Source organism: Cuculus canorus, chromosome 22 (genome assembly GCF_017976375.1).
Source record: "Cuculus canorus isolate bCucCan1 chromosome 22, bCucCan1.pri, whole genome shotgun sequence".
Lineage (NCBI taxonomy): Eukaryota > Metazoa > Chordata > Aves > Cuculiformes > Cuculidae > Cuculus > Cuculus canorus.
Genome location: NC_071422.1, coordinates 1,430,550 through 1,455,590, shown reverse-complemented (window position 1 = coordinate 1,455,590; position 25,041 = coordinate 1,430,550). Strand labels below are relative to the sequence as shown.

The 25,041-nt window shown below is 45.0% G+C and overlaps 1 protein-coding gene across 7 annotated transcripts in view; it reads left to right on the top strand.

Annotated features, from left to right (window-relative positions):
• The window catches only part of PUM1 (pumilio RNA binding family member 1), a 79,723-nt gene that overhangs the window by 9,623 nt on the left and 45,059 nt on the right, over positions 1-25,041 (top strand). For 5 of the 7 annotated variants that reach the window (XM_054086180.1, XM_054086179.1, XM_054086178.1 and 2 more), the window contains exons 3-4: positions 12,473-12,541; positions 23,075-23,183. In XM_054086180.1, the coding sequence (XP_053942155.1) occupies positions 12,473-12,541; positions 23,075-23,183 (178 nt within the window). The remainder of the gene's footprint in view (positions 1-12,472; positions 12,542-23,074; positions 23,184-25,041) is intronic. The other 2 variants (XM_054086181.1, XM_054086176.1) reach the window with 1 other exon arrangement.

The following is a 25,041-nucleotide window of genomic DNA, read 5'->3' as shown; positions in this document are numbered from 1 at the left end:
ACATTTGGGCTTGATGATCTCCAAGGTCTTTTCTAACCAAACAATTCTATGGTTCTATAAATTCCTGCAGACAGAGATTTCCTAATCTGCCTATGGAAAGCTCTGGGTGCATGAGGGCCACTGTGATCCAGATAACCTGGCTTGTTGTCTGTGCTAGTGTTGAAGGCATGGAGTGAACCCTTACTCCCATACACCTCGTTATAGCACACATGGCTCTGTTCTTGAAGATCATTTTCTGATGTGTTTCATTAAATCGGCTGGAATTTTCATGGGTACTTCCTTGTATCACAGCGAACTGGTTGGCTTTTCTTACATTGACACTGGTGACTTGATACCTGGATAATTTAGAACAGAATACCTTGCTGAAATGAAACATCTTGTTTGGCTGATTTGATTCACAGAGATTTCTCTGTAGTAAAGGGTTATCTTGGGAGGGGGGAATTGGAACATTTAATTTGGTTTTCTGCCTTACAATGCCCTTTGAAAATTCCTCTTGAGACAGAAGGAGCATGAGTAGACTGGCTGAGTTGAATATTTAAGGTTGGGTATTGGAAAATCCTTCTCTTCTATAGGGGAGAAAAAACGCCCTGGAATCTTGGAAAGTCAGTTTAAGAATCTGCTTCCTCTGAATCTGCAGATTTTACTATCCCTGCCAGGTAGTTCCAGGATACCTTGCTCTGTCTGGGATTGCAGAAGTGACCCGATGTGCTGGCTTTCGGATTTTGCTGTGGGATATCACTGTTGTAGTCTGCTTCATGGCTGTGATGCTTGCTCAGGAAGAGCAAAGATATTTTCACACTGTTGAGTTTGCAAATTTCAATGCTTCAAGAAGACTTAAAGTATTTCAGTTAATTCGTTGCAGCCAAGCATGTTTTGAATTGAGCTTCGTTAGAGCATAGCTTCTTATTTTCTTCCTCCCCTCTCTCCAGCTTATCAGCTCTCTTGTGGTTTGCTGGGTTGTTGTGACCTCTCTGTGCTGCTGTGGAGCGGGTTGTGATTCTCGGAGCTTTTCTGTAAGTGGGTGACACTTCCCATAAGATACACATGATAAAACCCATCCCCAGCAGCTTCCTCCTCACAAACTGGTATGGTGAATTTTGACTGCTGATTGGAAACCTCCTGAATAAAAAGCTTGCATCCAGGGCTGCCTGTGTCTGAAAACTGGCTTGTAGGTGCCTGCTGAGGCAGTTTTAAAGCTGTCTTCTCCGAATGATGATCTTGCTGGTCTGTGATGAACAAACTCGCCTTTGTGTGCGGATATCATGTGATGCTGCACTCCCTCCCGTCAAGCGATCTGCTCTCAGATATCATGTTACTCCCCTTCCTTTGTTAAGGATAACTGTTGTTCTCGGGCAGTGTTTTTGATTTGGGTCCATCTGGCTGCGTTGCCCTGTCCTGGAGTCGTGCTTCAGGCCTTGATTCTGCGCTGGGCTGAAACTTGGCTGTCATTGAACTCTCGGTTTAGCCCTTGGCCTTGCTGCCAACAGTGAGTGTGGCGTGGGGTTGCTTGCATCGTTCCTGACAGAAGTACTGAGCTTAGAACTGGAATGAGGCACTGCTGCATCCCTTTACATCATTTTCCCCTCAGAATTTGAACCTCGGAAAGTCAGAGCAGGGACGGTAATGACATGAAAAACCTTCCCAGGAGTCAAAGGAGGCAGATCTTAGTGTAGCTGTCAATGCTACATTGATCCTGACACATACATGGGAAGCGGTAGACTATTTTTCCCAAGGTTTTGGGAAATGAAGGTTGCTTCTGTGATCCAGTATTTTGGAAGTTTGCACCCCAACAATGTGTGCCTGAGACATCGCAGGGTAACCCAAATTCCACTTTAATAAAGCACTTCCCTCAGTGAATAAAACCTGAGGAATAACATGATCAGCTACCTAAGCCGAGCCGTGCTGAAAGGCTGCCTTTCTTGTGGTTATTTCTGTACCCTGAATCATTAATCATCTTGGCAAAATGCCACACAGAGCATTAGCCAATCTGCAGTTTCAATAGCTTTTTGCTTCGAATGCTAATGGCAGTAGTAATTCTAATGATGAATCCTTTACTACAAAAATAGTAGTTAAACCACCTAATCCTGTCTAATACTTGTGACTTCACATTCTTTCTTTACCAACTATTGTTACGGGAGAGAACTAAAAATAGGGCTGTAATCAGTTGATGGAATAACATGTTTTAACCCTGGATCTGTTTGGTAGTGCAGGCCTGTTGTTGACTGTGCAGTGTTTTTCTTATTGTCAGCTGGTGAATACTCTTCTTCCTCTCCCGGACGCTCTATCTGTGTGTGTGCACATCCAGGGTGGATGTTTGAACAGCCTGTGTAGCATGTTATTTAAAAAAATAAGACAAACATGGGCAATCTCCCCTGGCTGAGGAGGAGGCGTTTGTTTCGGTATTACATTTGTAAACCTTTAGTTAGTTTAAAAAGCTTTAACAACTTGTGAGTATATAAATCAAGCTCTACAAAGTATTTAGGCTGTTAAACCAGCTATATTTTTCTTTTCCTCTCAGTTCTAAAGATGATTGTTTTCAGGCAGCAACTTAAATGTTTTTGTTGTTCCTTGTTGTTGCTGTCTCAATCCTGGTATTAGTGTAGTAATGCTGACTTTTTTTTTTTTTAGGGGTGTTTTACTAGAAAATAAAGATTTAATTGTTTTATATTACAAATTGAGTAAGACTTAAAATGGGGAGGCCTGATGTGTGATTCTTTACACGACGCTTGCCTTTTCACATGGGCACATGAGCTAAAAATAAATATCCAAATAATAATCATACTTTTCGGGTGCTCTGGGTAAGCCCCCACAATATGTGTGTGCAAACAGGGAGAACTTGGGATTTTTATCTCTTGTCTTCTCACACAGATAAATGCTGTTCATCTTGGGATGAAACATAAGCGACAAATCACAACATGCTGGCTTATCCTGACAAAGTAGAACAGAAACATGATTTCCCCTGTTACTGAAAGGCAAAGCAAGTGGTCTTGTAATGAGATGGTCCTGTCCGGTAAAGCTTGTGTGTGGGGCTGACGTTATTCTAGGGCTCCCTCCAGGCTAGCTGGGAGCACAGTCAGTGTCTGCACAGACCAAGGAGTGAGCCCTCATGTAAGTTCATGGTCGCAGTGCCCAACCCTTACCTGTGCTTTTCTTTTCCAGGATGGCAAATAAATTTAGGGTGTTTGATCCAGAATTCCTCATGGTAGCATCTGTGGGATACTGTGGAGTTCATTTGCTTGGCTTGCAGGACTGCAGGCTGCAACGGGCCATGTAATTTACTATAGATCAAAGCAATGTTGAAAGCAGCCTTTTACATGTTCCAGCTTCACCAAATCCTGACTTTGCTGTGCCCATCCTGCCTCCGATTTAGCAAATGCTCTCCTGTGGGTTCTGCCTCCTGATAAGAAGTGGAATTGAGGGAGAGGAATGGTGGGAGAAAGAGCGCTGTAACCTCAGGAAGGGAGAGCTGGGGCTGGATGGGTCCTGGCATGAGAAAGCAGTGGGGAGGGAGAAAGGCAGCATCTGAAACAGTGCATGAAGAGGGGAAATGGAGGAACTGGGGAGCTGAAGTTCGCAGAAGCAGCCTTCTGGTTTGCTTTGGTTACCCTGTTTAACATAATTGGCTTAATAGAAATAGAGAGTTTAAATCCTCTTCAATTGCTGTTACCACTGATAAATGCAGATGTTTGATCTGTTTAATGTTGTCTAACATAAAAAAAAGAAAATAAAAATCATAAGCCCTCAGGCTTCCTGGTGCACTTACACAGTTTTTTAGCTACTCAGCTAGAATATTTCTCAGCTTCTTTTTCTCTAAAGGACTTTCTAGTTTGTTTATTTGCTTATTTTTTTCTCATGTATGTTTGGCGTTTTTCCTCTTTGTTTAATTCCACCTGTCCTTCCTCTTTCTGGGGAACATCACTCGCATGAGGAGGAAGAAAAAATCCTTTGTGATTAAGGGTGAAATTTAGCCTTTGATAGTTGTGCTGCGTGTCTATGTAGGTGAATATAAATTCTACATAACGAGGATTCCTTAATATAAAAGGCTGGTGTGCAATCCCCTGAGGTAACCACAGCCCATGAAATGCGATACAGTATTACACTTTGAATTTATATGTAAAGGTCATATTAGCAACCATATTTGCTTAATACAACGTGCAGTATTAACACTGATTATTGACATTAATATTTACTTAAAATTGCAATTCAGGTACTCTGCTAGAAACTATCAGTTTGGGCAAAATCCCTTGGATTATTCTAGAATAAAAAACATGATACTGGAAATCCAAAAGGTAAATATACTGTTGCTCTCCTTTTAATTTGTTAGGTCCTTCAAATCCCTGTTTAGTAATTTTACGGACAGTTCAGGGCCCCGTTCCTCTTAATGTAACCGACTGCAGAATTTCTTTTGACAGGTGCCATTTAGCCCTGTGGGCCTTGTTGTTTGCTAGGATAAAATGAATGAGAGCTCTCAGTACCAGCAGTGGGGCATGTACTGTCAGGTGTTGGGTTATTGCTACCTTCAGTGGGCATGCCGGTGCTTTTGCAGGTTTCTCTGCTTGTCCTTTGAGCGCAGGGAACATCAGGCCCCGTTTTGGGATGGTTTGGTAGAGGTGAAAGGGGAGAGGTTTGGTCCTAGTCTCTGTCTGCAAGTTGTCCCTTCCACTCTCAGGCGTGACTCAGCCCCTTGGGTCTTTGGCGATGCCTGGGATGAGTCTGTTTCGCGCTTCCTTAAGGGACAACTTCTGAAGCTTTTAAACACTGGCTGTGTTTGTGACAATGCGTGTTTTGGGAGACTCGGAGGCAGGGAATGTTGTCTGCCTGGGTGCGTGGTGTGACAGGTGAGCAGCAGGTCCAGCACCAAATGGTACCAGCAGATAGGACAGATGTAGCTGATGGATCTTCCTTTCCTTATTTCTGTTATAGCCGTATAAATTCAAGTGTTCCAGATACACACAAGAACTAGTGCCTGTGTAGCTTTGGCACCAGGAAAGCATTTGCTTCCGAGTTGCTGTCATTGAGTTTTGCAACAGTGAGGCCCTCTATTCTTATTTATTTTAAAAAATGTCATTGTCCTGTGTCCGATGGCTCCCTGGCATAAATCACCTGCGTACTGCTGTAGGGGCTGGAAGATCCATAGTGAGAGCATTTGATGCAAAGTTGCATTCTCAGCTCTTCTGCTGCATGGGAGGTTGAGTTTTGAAAGTAGCCATTGACCTAGAGAGCAGTTGGTTTGTATTTTTGCAATCTGTGCTAGGTGAGAGCAGAAAGCACCCCATGTTTTGTCTTGTTCTCTCTAAATTAAGCTGTGGGTGTCTGCTGTTGAAACTTGGAAGGGCCTTTGTGGCCTCGGTGTGTCTGAGGCCAAGCATTTTGATTCAGGAGATGGAAAATAAGATGTGGAGGTCTGCCCTGGAGTGATTGTAATGGGTGACACAGCTGCCACTTGCTTTATCACATGCTTTTGAGAAGAAAGGTGAAAACTGGTAAGAGGGCTTTTGAGAGGCTGAATGGACTCCAGCCTCAGCGAAGCAGTCCAGTGGGTTGACTGGCTTCTCGGTGTGACTTGTGCGTGCGCTGGGTGCATCCCCTCCAGGGTAAGAGCTTCCAGCGTGAAAGCAGGGAATTATTTATGAATCAGTGAAGTGGCTCTAAGCTGGAGTGTGTTATAGTGACATACATTCGTATATCAGTGTGCCTGGAAACTGCTCTTCTTGAATGAGATTCTCATTAATTTCAGTGAGATTTACATAATTCCTGAGTGCATACACAGTGTTTAATGAGAAGGGGAGGAATGTTCCTCTGCAATGATGTTGCTGTGTAACTCATTCAGTAGCAGTTGCTGATGTACAGAGCATGAATTTTGCTAAGTAGGCTTCCAAAGCAAGCCGGCTAGTTGTCTGCGCTATCAGAAAGAGCGAGTCCTTGATAGGAAGGTGTGGAGGTCTGCTCTGTAGTTGACGAGTGTGAGAGCTTTGTGTTTTGCTTTGCAGAGGCTGAAAAGGAAGGCAAGGCAACTGAGGGATGCTGTTGGCTGAGAGCAGGAGTCAGGTTTTGTTGCATCACTTATGAAGCAATTGGGAATACAGCTGACCTCTCTTTGCATGATTCCTGGTGTTTCTTGAGATCACCTCTTCCTCTAAGGAACCAGGTTGTCATGTTGTATCCAGATGTCAGGGCATCTCTTCCTTGTTGCGGCCAATTTATCTTGGCGCTGTCTTCTGGCTTTCTTTCAAAACTCTGGCTCAGTGGTGAACCAGATTTTTCTGGTAATCAAATCTCATTGACGTTAGCGCTCATCTGTGAAGAAGTTCTTTCTCTGTGGGCCTCCTTGTTTCTAATGTTTGCACCATTGTTACTCTGCTCTCTGTGTCTGTGCGTTACAGGTCAGTGATAGCTAATGGGACTAGATCTCGGTGAGGTAGTCGGCCATCAATATTAATTACTATCTCAGAGTATTGCCTGCCATTTGGAATGCTGAGGTGTAGGAAGACCTGAGTTTGACTGTATGTTTAGGAAGCTGTTCTTCTTTTGAATGAAATGAAGGAACCTTCTGATGTTTGTGCAAATTGTGTAAGAAAAGGAGGTGAAGAGGTAATTTCTGTTTCATACGATAGAGGTGGGGACATGAGAAGAGGACTTTCTGGGCACAGTCTGACAAGTCAATAATGAACTAGCCTGTATTGCAAACAGATAACAACAATCAGTGGAGATAAAGGAGTGATGTGACTGAGAGAAAGGACCGAAGTGTTGGTAATTCAGTTTGAGCAGACAGGGCCCAAAAGCCTGGCACAAAGACCTGTGTTAAAAAAATCATTTTATTTTTAATTGTTAGGATTGGTGAGAGAGAGTTGAGTAGCGGTATGACTTACATATCTGAAATGACTAACTTTTCTCCATTACCTGACCTGACTCTGTTAGCAGACAGAGAAGCCAGTATTATGGGTTTTGCTTCTGATAGTCACTGGAGCAAAGTGTATTTGGAGAGGAGAGGGAGGTAGCCTGTTTCCACTGTGCATCATTCAAGTAGAGGAGGCTAGAATGGTTATGTGCAAACCAAGACACATTGGAAGGACAGCGTCCTTCAGACCCTTGAGAGAGGAGTGAAAATAATAGCACTGTGAGGTGTCCAATTAAATCAGCCAGGTATGAAACAGCTTGAGTGCACTTTGCTTTCATGTTTATCCTGCTTTTTGCCCTTTACCACTCTTTTTATCTTGGTCTCTGTGTCACTTCTGTAGTAATCAATTATCATGGTGTACTCTGAAGACAAACGTGCTTCTCCACATTGGAAACGGGCAAATGTTCAACACTGAGAAGAGCTGTATGTTCTTCCTGGACTGTATCTTCTGGAGAAATGAGGATTGCTAAATTGTTGTGATTTCTGGTGAAGGGGCATGAAAACTTGTATGGAAGGCTTTGACTGTGTTGCAGGTGGTGTTGTTAATAGTGACACCAGCTCTAGCCTCTCCACCAAGAATTCAGGGCAGCATGGCAACATGGCCTCATGCATGGGGGTACTTCATGTGTGTGCGCTGCTGTCATTGGGTTAGCAAGATGGTAACATTTTTTTTCTACTCACGACAAATGCTTGAATAAGACATCTGTGAAAATGCTCGTGCATCTAATGTGAGCAAATAAAATGTGATTCTAGCATTTTTAGAAACATTTAGTGGATTAAGAGTGACCATGTAATGTGCTGGACTGCCATAAAAAAGGGTGACAGAAGAGAGAGGCTGAGAAGAGGAGTTTGTTCTGGTTCCAAAACGGCCTGCATGCTCTGCATGGGACTTTCGCCAGGGATGTTGGTAAGGCTGCGAGGGGGGCTCAGCCTGGCAGCTGGGAGTTGATAGGGCTGGGGTATGACCAAAACAATGTACAAATGTCTCTTAATATCCTTCTGATTTATGGTAGGAACGTGATGATTATATCTTTCTGGTAGCTTTGTTTTGAGGTTCCCATAGCACGACATCCACCTTTTGGGAGTGCCGTTGGTTTGGTGAAGCTAGGGGAATGACATCAGGCAGCTTTGCTCCACAACACTGCAACTCCTGGATCAGTGCCACTGTGGCTGCATCTGTGGTTTGCTGGGGCATTGCCATAGCAATGAACATCATAATGAACATCACCTACTGAATCTTTTTGTGTAGTTTTCTGCTCTTCAGATGTCTCACTGAAAGAATAATTTGCTCCTGTTCAGCTTTGTGGCTTAACAAGTCTGTGGGCTGCAGCATTTTCCATGAGTTCAGCTTGAAGTGCTTCATGGAAGAATTTGGTCCCATTAACTTCTGTCTCATGTGAGGCAACTGAGATATCTTAGCTGACAGATCAGCGCTGGAGCTGGCAGATCAGCAGGCCTTTGGTGTTGCCTGCTGCTGTAGTTTGTGGAAGGTGGAGTCCTGTTTTCACCATGTGTTCTTGGTTGATGTGGTAAGTGTCACTGCAGGAGGTGGCAAGACTGAGGCACAACTGAAAATAACTTTGAACTGAGATATGGTGATAGAGGATACCTTATTTTTAAACTGTGATTCTGAGTGACTGGCCATAGAGGATTTGCAAATTCCATAAATAGGTATTAGATAATTTAACAATATGTTACTAATAATTTAACAATATGTTACTTGGTTAGCAAAGTCCCATGGGAAACAGTCCTTCAGGGCAAGGGAGCCCACGAGGGTTGAGCGCTCTTGAAAAATGAAATCCTGGCAGCTCAAGAGCAAGCCATCCCTGTGTTTCGGAAAAGGAGCCGGTGGGGGGAAAAGCCAGCTTGGTGGAGCAGGGAGATCTCAAGATGTGTCAATAATAAGAAGAAGCTCTATGTGCTTTGGAGGAAAGGACAGGCATCTTGGGTGGACTACAGGGACGAAGTGAGATCGTGCAGGGAAAAAATCAGGAGGGCCAAGGCCCAACTAGAAATCAAATTGGCTAAATCTGTGAAAGACAACAAAAAGTCTTTCTACAAATACATTAACAGGAAAAGGAGGACGAGGGTGAATATCCAGTCTCTATTGGATGCAGAAGGAATAACAGTGACAGGGGATAAGGACAAGGCTGAGGTACTTAATGCCTTCTTCGCCTCAGTCTTTAATAGCAAAGAAAGTTGTTCCTTCTGTTTACAAACGCAAGAGTTAGAGGGGCAGAATGAGGCTCCCATGATCCAAGAGGAGGCGGTTAGAGACTTGCTTGCCCAGCTAGACTCCCAAAAGTCTATGGGGCCAGATGGGATCCACCCAAGAGTGTTGAAGGAGCTGGCGGATGTCCTTTCCAAACCCCTATCCATCATCTTCCAGCGGTCCTGGCTGACTGGGGAAGTTCCACTAGACTGGAGGCTGGCTAATGTTGTGTCCATCTACAAGAAGGGTTGCAGAGAGGATCCGGGGAACTACAGGCCTGTCAGTCTCACCTCAGTGCCGGGGAAAGTCATGGAACAGGTAATCTTGAGTGCTATCATGAAGCACATGCAAGAGAACTGGGTGATCAGGCCCAGTCAGCGTGGGTTTACAAAAGGCAGATCTTGCCAAACTAACCTGATCACCTTCTATGACAAAATCACTCAACTACTGGATGGGGGAAAGGCTGTGGATGTAGTCTTCTTGGACTTCAGTAAAGCCTTTGACACAGTTTCTCACAGCATTCTGCTGCAGAAACTGTCAGCCTCTGGCCTGGACAGGCGCACACTCTCCTGGGTTGAAAACTGGTTGGATGGCCGGGCCCAGAGAGTGGTGGTCAATGGAGTTAACTCCAGCTGGAGGCCAGTTACAAGTGGAGTTCCTCAGGGCTCAGTACTGGGTCCAGCTCTGTTCAATGTCTTTATCAATGACCTGGATGAAGGCATTGAGTGCTCCCTCAGCAAGTTTGCAGATGACACTAAGCTGAGAGGAAGTGTGGATCTGCTGGAGGGTAGGGAGGCTCTGCAAAGGGATCTGAACAGGCTGGACCGCTGGGCCGAGACCAATGGCATGAGATTTAACAAGACCAAATGCCGGGTCCTGCACTTGGGGCACAACAACCCTATGCAGTGCTACAGACTGGGGGAAGAGTGGCTGGAGAGCTGCACGGAAGAGAAGGACCTGGGGGTGCTGGTTGACAGCCGACTGAACATGAGCCAGCAGTGTGCCCAGGTGGCCAAGAAGGCCAACAGCATCTTGGCTTGTATCAGAAATGGGGTCACCAGCAGGTCCAGGGAGGTGATTCTTCCTCTGTACTCGGCACTGGTGAGACTGCACATCGAATACTGTGTTGAGTTCTGGGCCCCTCACCACAAGAAGTCTCTGGAGTCTCTGGAGCATGTCCAGAGAAGAGCAACGAAGCTGGTGAGGGGGCTGGAGAACAAGTCTTATGAGGAGCGGCTGAGAGAGCTGGGGTTGTTTAGCCTGGAGAAGAGGAGGCTGAGGGGAGACCTTATTACTCTCTACAACTACCTAAAAGGAGGTTGTGGAGAGGAGGGAGCTGGCCTCTTCTCCCAAGTGACAGGGGACAGGACAAGAGGGAATGCTGCCCAGGGAGGTGGTCCAGTCGCCTTCCCTGGAGGTGTTTAAGGAACGGGTGGATGAAGTGCCTGGGGACATGGTTTAGGGAGTGTTAGGAATGGTTGGACTCGATGATCCAGTGGGTCCTTTCCAACCCGGTGATTCTGTGATTCTTGATTCTGTAATCTTTTGCAAAGTAGTGTTACCACAGAGGAGTAGAAGAATTCAGACTGGAGGGGACTGCTAGAGGTCATCTATGGTGCTTTCTCTACATCTGATAGTCTTGGATGAAGTCTTAGAATAGAAATCATTATTGTATTATAATAGAAAGTAAGCATAATCACAACAAAGTCCTGACTTGATTCTGTTGGAAGTCATGGTGGGAGGATCAGAAGTCAGGACTGAGGTAGTGAACGTGGTGTAATTGCTTACAGCTCTGGTCACTGGCAGGGTGGTGCTTTAGTATCTACACCAGTTTTCACTTTTTCATGATGTAAATCACGCACTCAGTATGACTGACCTCCTTCCCTTGGCCTGGAGGAGGCTGCATCCAAACTGTCTACTCAGTCTTCGGTGCTGACATGACCAGACACTGCGTACTCTTCTTGAGCATCCTGCAAAGAGCCTTTGAAGGACCGCAGTGGACGGAGTGTGTGGATTACTCATAAGTGTTTCATAAACTGTTAGCCCTGCTCAAGCAGGAAGGTGTATTGAGTTTATTGGACTGTGGGGTTATGTAAACACTTGAGTAGGAGGAGGTGGTGGTGTGCCTATGTGCCATGTATTTGTGGCTGTGTAATAGGTGCTATTTGATACAGGTGTGTTATCAGAGGAGGGCAGCCATTTAATCTGAATCCTAGCACGTGGCTGAACCTCTGTACCTTGTCTTCAAGTCCACAGTTAGGTTTTTCTATTTTTTTCTGCATAGGTGCTCAAGCTGCATCTGTAGGGATGCAGCTCCGGATGAGGATTGGGAATGAGGTTTGGGATGAGGTTTGGGAATGAAAGCCAGAAGTGTTTTCTTGTGTTTTCAACATACCTGACTTATTTAGCTAACAGTTTTGAGTTGCTGCTTAATTTCTGTTCTAATTGAATCAATTTCCATCAAATCGTGATCCAAGTAGAAAGAGAGGATGACACAACTGCCCAAGTGAATGTATGGATGCTGGTCCTGCAGGTCAGCAAGGCCGGCAAGTCACCTCTCAGGACTGTCCCATTGCTCCCACAGTGCCCAGGCCCTGCCCTGTGTGGGTCTGGAAGAACCGCACCGTTGCCCTTCCCTTTCTTAGCTGGCAGGTTGTGGGGCTCCCAGCACAGCCCCAGAGCTGCGTGACTGCCATCCTGCACACTGGGAGTGATGAAAAGGCTGTTACCCCATCAGAGGTTTTCTTAGGGTGTTTTGCACCCTGGTCCGTGCTTCTGGATTTCCACTTTGAGATGCTGTGGGTACAGTAACTAAAATTGGCAACTGGTCTTTAGGCGTTGCTCACTCTCCTTTCTTTATTCCCTGCCCCCATTTCAAATGGTGCTATTTAATTTAATTGACCTTTGTGCTGTGTTTTTTTTCCTTTCATATCGGAGTAACTTGAATATAAATCTTACTGTTGTATGTAAGAATGTTTACTTGATTTTCACCTGAAAGGAAATGATGCCGGCACGCTTACTTATACATCAACTCCTGTGCTTGAAATTGTGCAGCTTGCTGTGAAATATTAGTCTCTGCGATACAGTTAGTAAAGGCAGTTGTTGTTAGACTGTTTGTCTTAAAAGTAATTGCTAGTTTTGCTTTTTTTTGTGTGCGTATAAATCTGACACTATAAATGTTTTAGCTTTGGGAGTCTTAAAGGTAAGTCAGCTTTTGGAGCTCAATATCCTTGTTATGTGCTGTAATGTGGAATGTAGTGCTCAGTCTGTAACAGAAAAATTGCTGTGACCTATGATTATCATTAAGAAAAGCCCAAATGCAAGCACTTGCTCATGTATTTTTCTTACCCATCTACAAATAGGTGCGTTCCATGGATGAGCTGAATCATGATTTTCAAGCACTTGCGCTGGAAGGACGAGCTATGGGAGAGGTAAGTGAAAGGCCTGTGGAAAAAATCTGTGTGTTTGGGGTGAGGAGGAGAGTAAATAACAGGTATTGAGGCTGCTGGGATGGTTCTGAACTTGGGGGAGGGTGTGTGTGTCTCGCTGTGTAGAGTGTATGTGTGTGTGTGTGTGTCTGGCTGTGAAGAGTGTGTGTCTGTGCACGTCTGCATGCGCACTTCCAACAGCATAACCTGTCAGGCTAGAACACCTCTCAGGAATAATGGCAAAGCCCTCTGCCTGTTGTATCATCAAACAGTAACATCGTGGTTTTAAAGGAACAGTTAGAAATGTGTCTTGTGACAAGTGTTACAGTACTTGTAGTGTGGTTATTTTGGGATCCAGTGATCTCAGACCCCATAATATTGTGGGTTTGGTCATCTGTCATTGTCTGCTGCTCTGTTTCCACTCCTGGCCACCTTTTGGCTCTTGTCATGAAGCACAGGACCATGTTTAACGTGTAAAGTAGCTGGGGAACATAATCCAGGGTTGCAGAAGCGATAAGTGCTTCGGACAGGTCAAAGGACTGAGCAGGAGCTGTCAGCTAATGTGCCCTTCCGCTCTAACTTTATAGGAAACCGTTGGGAGCTATTTTAATCTCGCAGCACAGTAAGGAGGTGGCAGGTTTAGGGGAGGTGGCTACTGGTTTTCTTTTGAAAAGAGATTTTTACCTGGTTTTAAGATGGCTGGAAAGAGTAGTAAGTTACTGTAGTAGGCTGTGTTAGATTTATGAAAGTTGTATGTAACTGCTTCTTTTCCTTTCTTCATTCCCTTTTCCTTTGTAGTTTGTCCTTTCAGAGGCTGTGGAAGAGGAGACATGAGAATATCATGTCTTACAGAGTCATAGAATAGTTTGGGTTGGAAGGGACCCCAAAACCCATCCACTTCCAACCTCCTTCCGTGGGCAGGGACACCTCCCACTGGACCAGGCTGCTCAAAGCCCCATCCAATGTGGCCTTCAGCACTTCCAGGGATGGGGCAGCCTTGACTTCTCTTGGCAACCTGTGCCAGTGCCTCCCCACTTTCATCGTGAGGGAATGTATTGTAGGAAGATATCGATATGCAGCAGGTCAGCTTGGTCCAGGTGTGTTGTTTAGGAGAGTTCCTGTCTGTGAGATTTGGACCAGTTTATTTTCCCCATGTTTAGTCCATACTAACTCTGTTACCCAGTTCCTGAGCCAGAAAAAATATATCCCCTAGAACCCTAAAACTATGGTTTTGGATAGATGAGGAAACTATATGAGCGTTGCATGGTGGGATTTGTGAGAAAGTGCCCTCTCTTAGGTGAAGGACCTTAGGAAATTTGTGGTGCCTGCAGTGCAGCTTCTCCCCTCCCTTCCTTCCTCCTCTGGAAGATTGTAATACTCAGTTGCATTTTAATTTGACAGTATTTGATACGCAGATCTCTGTTTCTCTAGATTATGTTAACCTGCACCGAGATTGCTGACTGAGAGTAGAGAATGATTTACAAAGGAGAAAACGTGACATTAAAAATCCATCTAAAGCTGCTGGAAACCAGCTGATGTGCCTCTGTATGAAGCGTGACAGCAGAATGACAGGGGTGTGGATGTTCTGTGATATTTTTTTACCACCTCTCTTGGGCAAGACATTCATGTTCAGATATAGAGCATGCAGGCTAAGAGTCAGAGCAGCACGTGTTCTGTACTTATTGTGGCATTAGGTCATGTTAGCTTGAACCCTTGAAGGCATTCCTAAGTGTGCACACTTCTACCAACTCTTGGTTTATTTACTCCTTTCTTGAGAGAAGTGCATTTGGATTTGGGTTTTTGGAGGATGTGAGGTTTGCCTTCCAGTGATGAATCACTTCCCGCTGCACCCCCCTCTTCTTGTGACTGTTACGCAGAAATCTTTGGTGTCCTTTTGTCACTGGTCTTTCCCATGTACCGGAGTGTGCAGATTTTTCCAGGAAAAGTGACATCTCACCTTTTTCTTTAAGCTAAGACACCGTTTCTTGTTTCTCTTGGGGGTTTTCTCCCTCAGTCCCCCAGTTTCTTTCTCTCGCCATTGAATTTTCTCTGTATTTCCTAAGGTATTTCAACATACATCCAGCTGGGTGGTTTAAGGAACTGTGTAAACTGAGATCCCTGCAGGATGTCTCCCTGCTCACTGCAGGGAGGTTGGACTGGATGACCCGTAAAGGTCCTTCGTAAAGGTCCTTCCAACCCAAACCATTCTGTGATTCTGTATGCGTATTGGCTGTCAAGACAGTGTTCTTCAACTGTGGCCTTTGATTTTGTGCAGCGTACCCTGTCTGTTGTTCAGAAGCCTTAGCAAGGCACTAATGGTTTCCTGCCCTCCTCTGCTCCTGGGGTGTGAAGGAAACTCATGGAGAAAGTTGGAGTAATGAGAAAAAATTTAAGTCTGAAATAAAGGAGGGAAAGATGAATTTGATTTGTATTTCTTGATCTTGTGTCTTCTGAGCCTTCCCTGCAGGAAGCATCAATAATATGTTCTGAGTTGATAGGAAAAAACTTAGAGGAGAAAGAAGAGGAAAAGGGTGTTTATGCATTTAGTGTGTCTTCTGATCTTGTTTTCTTGCTCCTGGGTAAGCAACATTGTCATAATTTTAGTGTTTTGTTTGTGCCTCTGAAGTCATCAGAACTGTTTTTTAAAGGATGCTGTCAAACAACTGAATCTCTTAGCTGCATTTTGATAACAGGATGGAGAGTATTTGGTGATGAACAGATACCTCAGTCTGGGAAAACTAAGAATAGTTAAGCCCCCCACAAGTTTCATCTGCCTTGTGGCTGTTCCCATCTTCAAAATCCCACCCTGCCCCCTGCAGCCTGCCTTCTGCCTCCCTAAACGTCTGTGCATGTGGAAGTGCAGTCCTTTCTCAAGTGTGAGGTTGGAAAGAAGAACTACGGAATCCCTTTTGCGCCACTCTAAACTGGAAGAGGTTTGGGTGGTTGATAGTGAATGTGGTTGATAATGTTGTCTGTTGCCTTCTAAAAGAGGTTCTCAGTTTGACCGTGACGAAGGAAGTCAATAAGGAACCTTACTATGAGCCACATAATAATGCAATCTTCGCTAGTTTTGTATCAAACTCCCCTGCTCAGCAGATGTTGAGCTGGAAAGTAATAAAACGCCATGGTGTAGAGCAATTGAAGTCGCTTGTAGGGGCCAGGCAGTTGTGCTGTGTTAGCACACAGACCGGAATGTGGGACTCTGCATGTGCTGTCAGGGTCTGTGATTGCACAGCAGTGATACTGGGGCTGAACCCAAGCCTTGCCAGTTCTCCTCCTTTCTTGGCCTTCAAGATAGGGAAGCTGGGTGTCTGCTATTCTTTCTTAAATCCCTTTTATCTGTAGCTTTGCAACATTGAATATTTGTGCGGTGTTTTTTGGGGTGGTGGTCAATGCAGAGAGACTGCAAGGTGGTGGCTGTCATCAGTGCCTTACATGCATTTTGAACTGCACAGCATTCTCGGTTTGGTGGGGGTTGTGCTGCAAAATAAACCTGCATTGAGAATCAAGGAGCTGGATGAGCAGCTGGCTGGAACTTAATCCAGGCGGATGGGGGGAGGATGGAACAGAAAGACATCGGGCAACTGGTAGGTGTTTCACTTAAAAAATGGAAAGGATTGGACCAAAAATTGTGAAGTATGAGTATTGGAGTTAAAGGTGGATCTCAACCTATACTTGAAGTGGAAAATATTTCTTACCATAATTTCTCTTAATCTGATGAGCATTTAAATATTGCCCACTGTGGCTGTTATAGGCAGTTTTTAGTGTCGAGTCCAGTGTAGGTCTCAGAATTGCTACAACCCCTGTGCTTAGCTGTAGCAGGGCTCTTGGACCTCTGGGTCTGTGAGGTGCAGTGATTCACAGTCTCTGTTTGTCCCTTTGCTGTACTGGGATCAGTCCTGCATGAGGCCCTGCCTCGCCAGTGACCAGTGGTTTTTTTTTAGAGCAGAGTGGTCGTGACTCTGGGCCTGGATATTTTTGTATCTGGGTTGAAAAAAATCCAAATGAAAACCAAGTAAAAAAAACCCAAAACAAATCCTCTAAAACTCTGTTCCCAGTCTCATGATCCTGCCCCTGTTTTGGTGCTATTGGACCCTACTGAGAGCCAGTTCAACCCTCTGAGCCTCCTTGGGACAAGAGCACCAGCCGTCCTTGTGGTGGCTGTCCCGCTGCCGGCGCTGCAGCTCGGATCACTCCTTGTATGCTCAGCCTCCCTATCTTGTTTGGGTTTAAGATGACAACATATTTTTAGGGTAGATAATATCGCAGTATTTGTAAACCTGCGGTGCTGCCCAACTGTGACTTGTAAATACACGCTCTGCCCTCTCCTACCTGTTGCTGCAGATAAACTGAGTTCTCCAACTGCACAGATGGCTTCTTTTATCTTAATATTTGCCTTGTCTGAAGGGGATCAGTTCACTTAATTTGTCTAATTCATAATCTCTTCTCAGCGGGCTCTATATGCGCAGGCTCTGTTCTTGTTGGTTGTAGGATTGCTGTTGTTGGTATAGGGCATCTTCACCCCTCCTCTCCGCTCCGCTAAATTGAATATTGGCCTAACTCTAAGTCCTCCCTAAGAGGGCTTACAAGGATTATTTTCATACTAGATAGGGTCAATTTTAATAAAACCAGGGAGCAAATAAACTTGTTCTACATAGCCGTGTTGTCTTTTTTTAATTGCCAACCTGAAGAATTGGATGATAGTCACTTAAAATAAATCAGTAGGTTGTTTTTTTTCTTATTGCAACTGACGCCTTTCCCTGAGGAAAAATTTGTCATCTTGGCAGCCTGTTGCATAATTCAGTGCAGATGATTCCTGCTTCCTAACCTATTAGTTGTGGTTGGAGCAGTATTTCACAGGACAGGGACCCCCATTGCCATCTGTCGATATCGTCCTTTGTTGTTTCCCTCCCCAATACCTGTAGATACATCCAGGATAATATATAGAACAAACATTCATGTTCTGTTTCTTTCTGCTTGTGGTACAGAGCTTCCAGTTAGAAACTTTGGGGCAAAAGATGAAAATGATAGGGGATAGAGTTGTGGCTGTTTGTGCCGTGAGGGTGTGTGCGCACCAGATAGGGAGGGGTAGAATCGTTCCTAATCCTTCTGTGTCATTCAGTGCAGAACTGTATGAAGGTGTTGGGGTGCAATTCTTCAGAAACTTTTTGGTAAATGGATGTGGTTTGACCCTTAAGAAAGGAGTTGAGTGTAGGTGAAATATTAAAGGTGAAATTATCTCATGTCACCCTTCAGCCAAGGGAAATGGTTTCACTGTCTGTTGTGGTAGTGACCCTGTTTGTATGGGCAGGAGGACTGAAATATTTAAGTGAGCAACCAGAGTACAAATAACAGCTTATTCTGTATTTCACTTAATAACAAAGCTCATTGCTGTGGTTCATGGGCACCTCATATGAATGTGTGTTCATTTGTCCTATCTCTGGTAGGAGTGTGTGCTTGATTTATGCAACTTTATATGAATTGGGTCAGAACCTGGCGCCTCATGTCTGTCCGTGTCCCTTCCCACGCCTTTAGTGCATAATTTGGTTATAGTTGAGATTTGAAAATGTTCTGTGAGACGCAGCCCGCTTGTGTTGGCCATGCTAGTTGCAGGTATCTTTGCTCGTGCAGTGGCTGAAGGTGTTTGCAGGTGGGCTGAGGGCTTCTCCCCTTCCCTCCTGACCCACGTCAGCTGGATTCACAGGCTGCTCACGGTAAGGTCTCTGGGCAGCTCGCAGGACAGACCTGCGAATGATTACCCTTTGCAAAAGGGGCTTTGAGGGGTACACGTGCTCTGGCACCTGGGACGTGTCAGAGAGGTACCTCTGCCTGCTGTTGCGTGTCGAAGCACGGCATCACTGGGGTGCATTCTGCTGGTGTGGAAATGTGTTGGAAATTTTAAAATGGTGGAAATGAAAAATCTCTTTTTGTTGCCACCATTCATATTGTGTGAGAAAGCAAGTACCTCCAAGTACTGATACCAAGGTGGGAGACAACTGTGTTACCTGCAGGAGATTTCCTCGGTAGTGACTACTGGACATTTACCTGTGCTTCCTCCAAATTGACTGTGTTCAGTTCTGGAGACCTCAGCATGGGAAGGACAGGGATCTGTTGGAGTGAATCCAGAGGAGGCCATGGAGATGATTCGAGGGCTGGAGCGCCTCCCGTACGAGGACAGGCTGAGAGAGTTGGGGTTGTTCAGCCCAGAGAAGGCTCCTGGGAGACCTTAGAGCAGCTTCCAGTACTGGGAGGGACTCTTGATGAGGTAGTGCAGGGATAGGAATAAGTGGAATGATTTTCAGCGGGAAGAGGGGAGATTGAGGCGAGATCACAGGGAGAAATGTTTTGCTGTGAGGGTGAGGAGGCCCTGGCCCAGGTTGCCCAGAGCAGTGGTGGCTGCCCCGTCCCTGGAGGGGTTCAAGGCCAGGTTGGATGAGGCTTTGATCACCCTGATCCAGTGGGAGGTGTCCCTGTCCATGGCAGGGCGTGGAACTGGGTGGGCTTTGAGGTCCCTTCCAACCCAAACCATTCTGTAATTCTGTGATGGTTGTGGGATTGCTTTAAAGATGTTGTGACTACTCATTGCTGGGTCTGTGCTGACCAGGCAGCTGCTGGGCTCCCCGCTGCCCTTTTCTGTGCTAGTTCACAGATGCAAATTTCATGTTAGGGTTGCATTATACTTGATTTTTTTTCATTTTTTTTGCTTAAGTTCCATTTTGCATTTTACCTTAAAGTAAAACTAAATTTCTTAAGTTTAGAATTCCTTGTTCCTTTCGTGTGTGTATCAGGAAAACTTATTAACACTTTGGAAACTCAGGAGCTCATGAAAGGAATTTCATTTTTCTGTGAACTATAGGTTCCTCTTTCCTTGAACAGAAAATGCTCTCTTCTGCTCACTTCTTTCCTGCCCTCTTTCTGCAAGCCCATGCCCCTTGTTGTGCTTTAGTTGGGGTGGGACTGCAGAACTGATTGTATCCTTCTGCACTGTGAGGTAGTGTCAAAGGTAATTAGAAGGGTTTGATTGCAGCTGATATTTTGATTAATTGGTCCATATTGCTGCTTTCTTCGAAGTTCCTTGAAATCAAATGAGAGGAGAGCAGTTATTTTTGCTGAGGCAGCAGCAGAAGTGAAAAAGCTGCATTTTATGAAATATGGGAATGACAGAAGCCTAAAAAAATTCGTAACACCTTTGTGTGTTTTGTTTATAAATACCAGAGAACACTGACTTGGCTTTCAGCTCCTTAACTTCCCCCCCTTAGGCGCAGATGGAGGAACAGGTTAGGCTGTGTGTGGTGGAATGGGTTTTGCTGATGAACCGTCCTTGCAGTTGTCTGCAGTTATTTTTGGATTATATAGAAGGGGAGGGCAGTGCAAGTTTTCCTCCCTGCTTTTATCACTCAGCTGGGAGAACCCCAAGCAGTCCTACGCTGTGTATACGCTGCTGTGATAAATCCTGAAGTCACTGACACGTCTCAAAACAGTGAGTGACGTGCTGGTATCTCAGGATGGTTCTTCTGGTTGCGGAGAGGGAGCAGCTGGGGCAAACATAGTGTTTGCCACTTGGTAGTTTGAGAGGTGAAGGAACAAGTTGAGACTTGTCTTGCCTCTACTGAGAGAACAATAAAACCCCACAGGTAGCTTAGCACTCAGATTAAAATGCTTTCTTCAAACCTTTAACCTTTTGGAGAAATTTGGGTGGCAATGACTTGCTGCTGAAAAAGATCTAGATAAGAATGGAATTCTTGTAGAGAAGAAAGGAGGTTAAATGGTGTCACTGAGCTAGACCCTGTAGGAGATGGGGAGGTTGTAGGCATGGGTGGTGTGCCAGCTGTGGAACCAGGGAAACCAAAAGCTGAGCATTTCTATGCTGAAAGGTTCTGATACTCTACAAACATTTGTTTGTAGAGAAAGGATGTTTTTGGTTTTTGTCCTTGCGCTAAAGGGAGACTTCTTGGACACAAGGAAGAAGTTCTTTACAGTGTGGGTGGGGAGGCGTTGACACAGGTTGTCCGCAGAACGCCACATCTCTTTAGGTGTTCAAGGCCTGGTTGGTCCGGGCAGTGTGAAAGATACTGAAAAGCTGTCTCGGGCAGTGTGAAAGATACTGAAAAGTTGTCTGTGCCCATGACAGCAGGGCTGGCGATCTTTGAAGATCCCTTCCAACCCAAACTGTTCTGTGATTCTGACTCTGCAGCTGTAGTAAGTGCTGTAAAGTGGGGTGGATTCAGGTCCTGTGTGTCCCTGACACTGTGTGTAAGCTCTTTCACCCATCCTGGGTACAGCCCAGCTACTGGGGTCCGTACATCCAGATAGGATCCAAGTGCACAAATGCTGAAGGACTTCGGGGAGCACTGTGTCATGGTTGAGTAGAGAAGTGCATCTTGTCCTTAGTTTGAAAACTAATCTGACCCTTTTTTGATTTGTAATTAGTAGGAGGAAGATTACTGAAGTTGGAAGAGGAGGTTAGGATGGGGAAGTAAGGTATACAAGTTTATGCTTTCAGTAGAAGAACAACTGCAGTTTAATTGAGCAGCATTCATCAGTAAATAAGTTTTGGTTGGCTGTGTGGCAGTAAAGAGCACACACGCACATGCATGCTGTCCTCAGCCTCACAGGAAGATGTCAGCTGGTTCAGGAGTGGCAGCTTCTCTGCTGGAGCTCCTGGTGTTCCTGGCATATGTCATCCTAGACTCTGGCCTGTGTTGTTTCAGTCTGAGCTGTTGATTCAGCCTCTGTAGGTGAGGTTTGCTTTGTGTTACATCCCTGTGTGCTTGTATAGACAATGTGCAGGTGTATGCATAAACATTTCAGTTTGTCTGGAAGTGCCCTCCTGCCAGTGCTTGCTTGGGGTTCACAGCCAGCAGCGACCACAAACCGAGGAGTGGGATTCCACTGCTGGAAAACCTGCATGGCTGCACCCAGCCTGTGGTGCGACTGAGCGTCCTGAAACAGCAGCGCTGCCCACATGCCCTGCCTGCCTCCATCTTGTGCCTGTACCAGCTGTTTCCCAAAGAGATTGCACTCATTTATTTATTTCCCCTTGTAGGCAACTGCTGTGTTTCAGTTGTGGATTGATCTTATTCTCTACTGATCTCTACGTGAAAGCAGGATTATTTTTAGTCAACAGGGTTAGTTAAATAGCTGACTCTAACTGCTGTCTTACTTGTCATGGGCTAGGTTTTAGGTTTTTAGAATTTGGAAGGAATTCTGCTTTTCAGGAGTGGGGTGAAATTTATGTTGCTTTCATCATAACACTGGCTTTCTGTGTAATTGGCCCAGTATCCAAATCTACCCTTGGGTTTAATCTCGTATATGCAGACCTGCCTTGCGATACATTTCTGAGCAAACAGATCTGTTAGTTCAAAGTGAGTGGTGAGCACAACTTCTCTGGTTGCCTGTCTTCAACCGGAATGCACTGTGAGCTCTGAAATGCTTTGTGCTCACTTCATCTCCATCCCACAGCCTATTCACTCTGTTAGGCCAGAGCCTGAGATGTGCCCATCTACTGATGGAGAGTAGAGTTCTCAACACTTCTGATACAGAGGAGAATCAACTGATCTGATGGTTCTTGTTTGTTCTATGATAATTAAGTACTTGTTAATCTTCCAGCTCCTTTAGTTTTATTCCAACTTCAGCTCATTTCTTGTGTTAATTTGCTGTGAATGTGCTGTTGTTCCCTGTCTGAATACATCTTGTTCAGCCTGAAAATTGAATTTGGATATTGTAAGCCTGCCATCTAAGGCACTTAAGCAGGGCTGGGAATTCCCCTTGCCATATGTAGATGCACACGGGAGGCTTTTCCTTGTAGAAGCTGGTGTTTTCAACCTAAGGCTGGTTACACAGGGCACAGTGTTCTTTCTGTCATCTCATGGACTTCAGACCAATCTTCCTTGGATTCATTCAAGGCAGGGATGACTTTCTGTCTCGCTCTCAGTAAGTGCGTAACCTTATTCTTTTCAACAACACATGCGCGGCGTGTGCGATGGCCCAGAACTGTTCACTCTTATTAGTGTTTACAAATAACTTTCATCGCATGGAGAGCCCTCAGCAGTCATTAAATAAGCGAGAAGCGAGAGCCCTTGGCACCTCTTGAGCCGTTCTGTCTCTGCTGGCACCAGAACTGTGGTGTTTGAAGGCAGGAATTTGTGGTGGAGGTACTGGGCAGTTTGGGGTGTTCTCCAAGCTCAGGTGGAAGTGATGCTGATGTTCTGATCAGAATGGTTGTTCCTGCTAACTTTTTCCTTCCAAGTAGCTCTTGTGCTGAGAGGCTGGCGAGTGTAAATTGTGTGTGCGTGCTTGCGTGTGTGGGGTTCATAAAACGTTAAGAATGTAAGAGGATTGCAGAGATTGACTCATTATCTCCATTGCTGTGTGGCTTTCACCCTAGAGTATATAAATATTTTGATTATAAAGCATGTATTGGTTTGTGTTTAATGATTGATTCATGTTTAAAAAGGAAACGCTTATGGTTTATGTTTGCATTTTATACTTATTTTAATCATGCTTTGTTTTTTGTTTCTTTTTCTTTAATTGCAGCAGCTGTTGCCGGGTAAAAAGTTTTGGGAATCTGATGATTCCAGCAAAGATGGACCAAAAGGGATATTTCTGGGAGATCAGTGGAGAGACAGTGCTTGGGGAACATCAGGTAGCTCAATTATTTACTTAATTTAGTTGGGGTTGAATAGAGAAATGTGCACCTCACCTGCTCAGAATTGCTGGCTGTGCTGGATGACACAGCTTTTACAGGATTTCTCAAAACATCAATTTTACCTATTAGAAAACTGATAGAAACCTTACATTGCTGTGCAATAAAGTGGAAAGGTTTCTGTAGTTATAAAAAGATTGTCTGGTGTGAACTTGTGTACCCACACATTTATATGCTTAAAAATGTTAGATTGCCATTAAAATTCCAATTGAAACTGTGATGTATTTTCTGCCTTAGAATCGGTCGCTGAAGTTTAAACAAAGGTCCTAGAGAACAAGATTAGTTAAAAAGAAAGCCCAAACCACCCACAGTTTTGTTTTGTTTTGTTTTTTTTTAAACACTGAACCAATCCACCAAAACCCAACAATGTTCAGTTTTAAAAAGAAATAAAAGTGATGTTTTGCGTTAGTGGTGTTGAAGTTTATCTGCCAAGAATTTTGTTCTTGGATCACTGTCCCTTATTTTGAATTTAAGGAGAGAGCATTCGGGTTGGTTTAAGTGGCAAACACTCACATGCATGTGCTGAATTTGAACTGCTAACCGTTTACTTTTTGTTTTCTGTGCTTTCTGTATGTAATGAATGTGTTCTTTAAACCGTGCCGAGCATTCTGTGCAGTTCCCAGACCACAGCTCTAGGGAGGTGGGATTTAGAGAAGCCTCACTATTGTGTGGTTTATTTCCTGCTGAAAATATCTCTTGTTAGAGTGAAGGTACTGGGATAGTGATAAGGGCGTTTTTAATTGTTTAAATTACAAAGTGGCTGTGAAAAAGGGATAAAGCTTCTCAGAATCTCATTGGCTGAACCTTGCAGTTTGGGCACTGGGAAGCTTTTGGGAGCTGCTGCCTCCTGTGGCTTTCTGCAGTGGATCTCCGTAGCAGTGCCTGCATCCAGTCCTCTACACCAGTTTGTGCCCAGTTGTACTGCAGCTAAGGGTGGATTAAAGGGCTAAGCCAGACTGAACAGTGACAGCCAAGAAGGAGCCTTTCTCCTCTGCTGCCTCAGTGGTTGGACTGGTTCCATCCACCAGACAGGCAGGGCGGACATCTGAGGGAGGTGACCTCCTGTGCTGGCTGATCACAAATCTCCATGAATCAAAGCCCTTCATCTCGTCTCTTCCTTTGTTTATTCTCCATTAATCCTGTGCACCTTACGGCCTCCATTCCTGAGCCATGGCCTGCGCTGTTCTCTGAGTCGGGGAGAGAGAGTTTCCGCTTTTGCTTATCTGAAATAAAGAGAATGGCCATGGTATGAGCAGTTGCTCAGGGTCACTGCCCTGAGCAAGGAGCACAGCTTGGAGGTGAGATGTGGGAGCATCCTTGGCCAGAAGAGCAGTTTGTTCCACAAGCAGTGGAACTAATGAAGCCTGGTTTCCTGTGAGATGCCCTTCGCTCCATCCGTTTTCCTTTGTCTGTGTCCACAGTATGTGCTGCAGTCCTCCCTCCTCGCTTTGGTTCTTCACTCTTCTCCCTTGAAGTTGTAGTTGTAAAGCATTCAAAGCCCGTACTGCTAGAAGAAGCTGCCCTGTCAACACAGGCCGCTCCTTCCTTCCCCACCTGGTGGTACAAGTGCCTCTGCAGCGGTGCAATGAAACCTGCTGGGGGGTTCAGTAAGGTTACAACTAGCTTTTGTCTTTTCTGGGATAAAGGTAATGAAGAAAAGTCTCCTCAGTCCACTTTGTGACCCCATAGCTTCTTGTGCTGGCTTGTGGAAGAAGGTAGGGGAGTGCGGCCAGGAGCAACGGTGGAGCAGAATGACTTCACTTGACAGTTTGTGTGTCTTATAAGGAAGCTGCAGTGT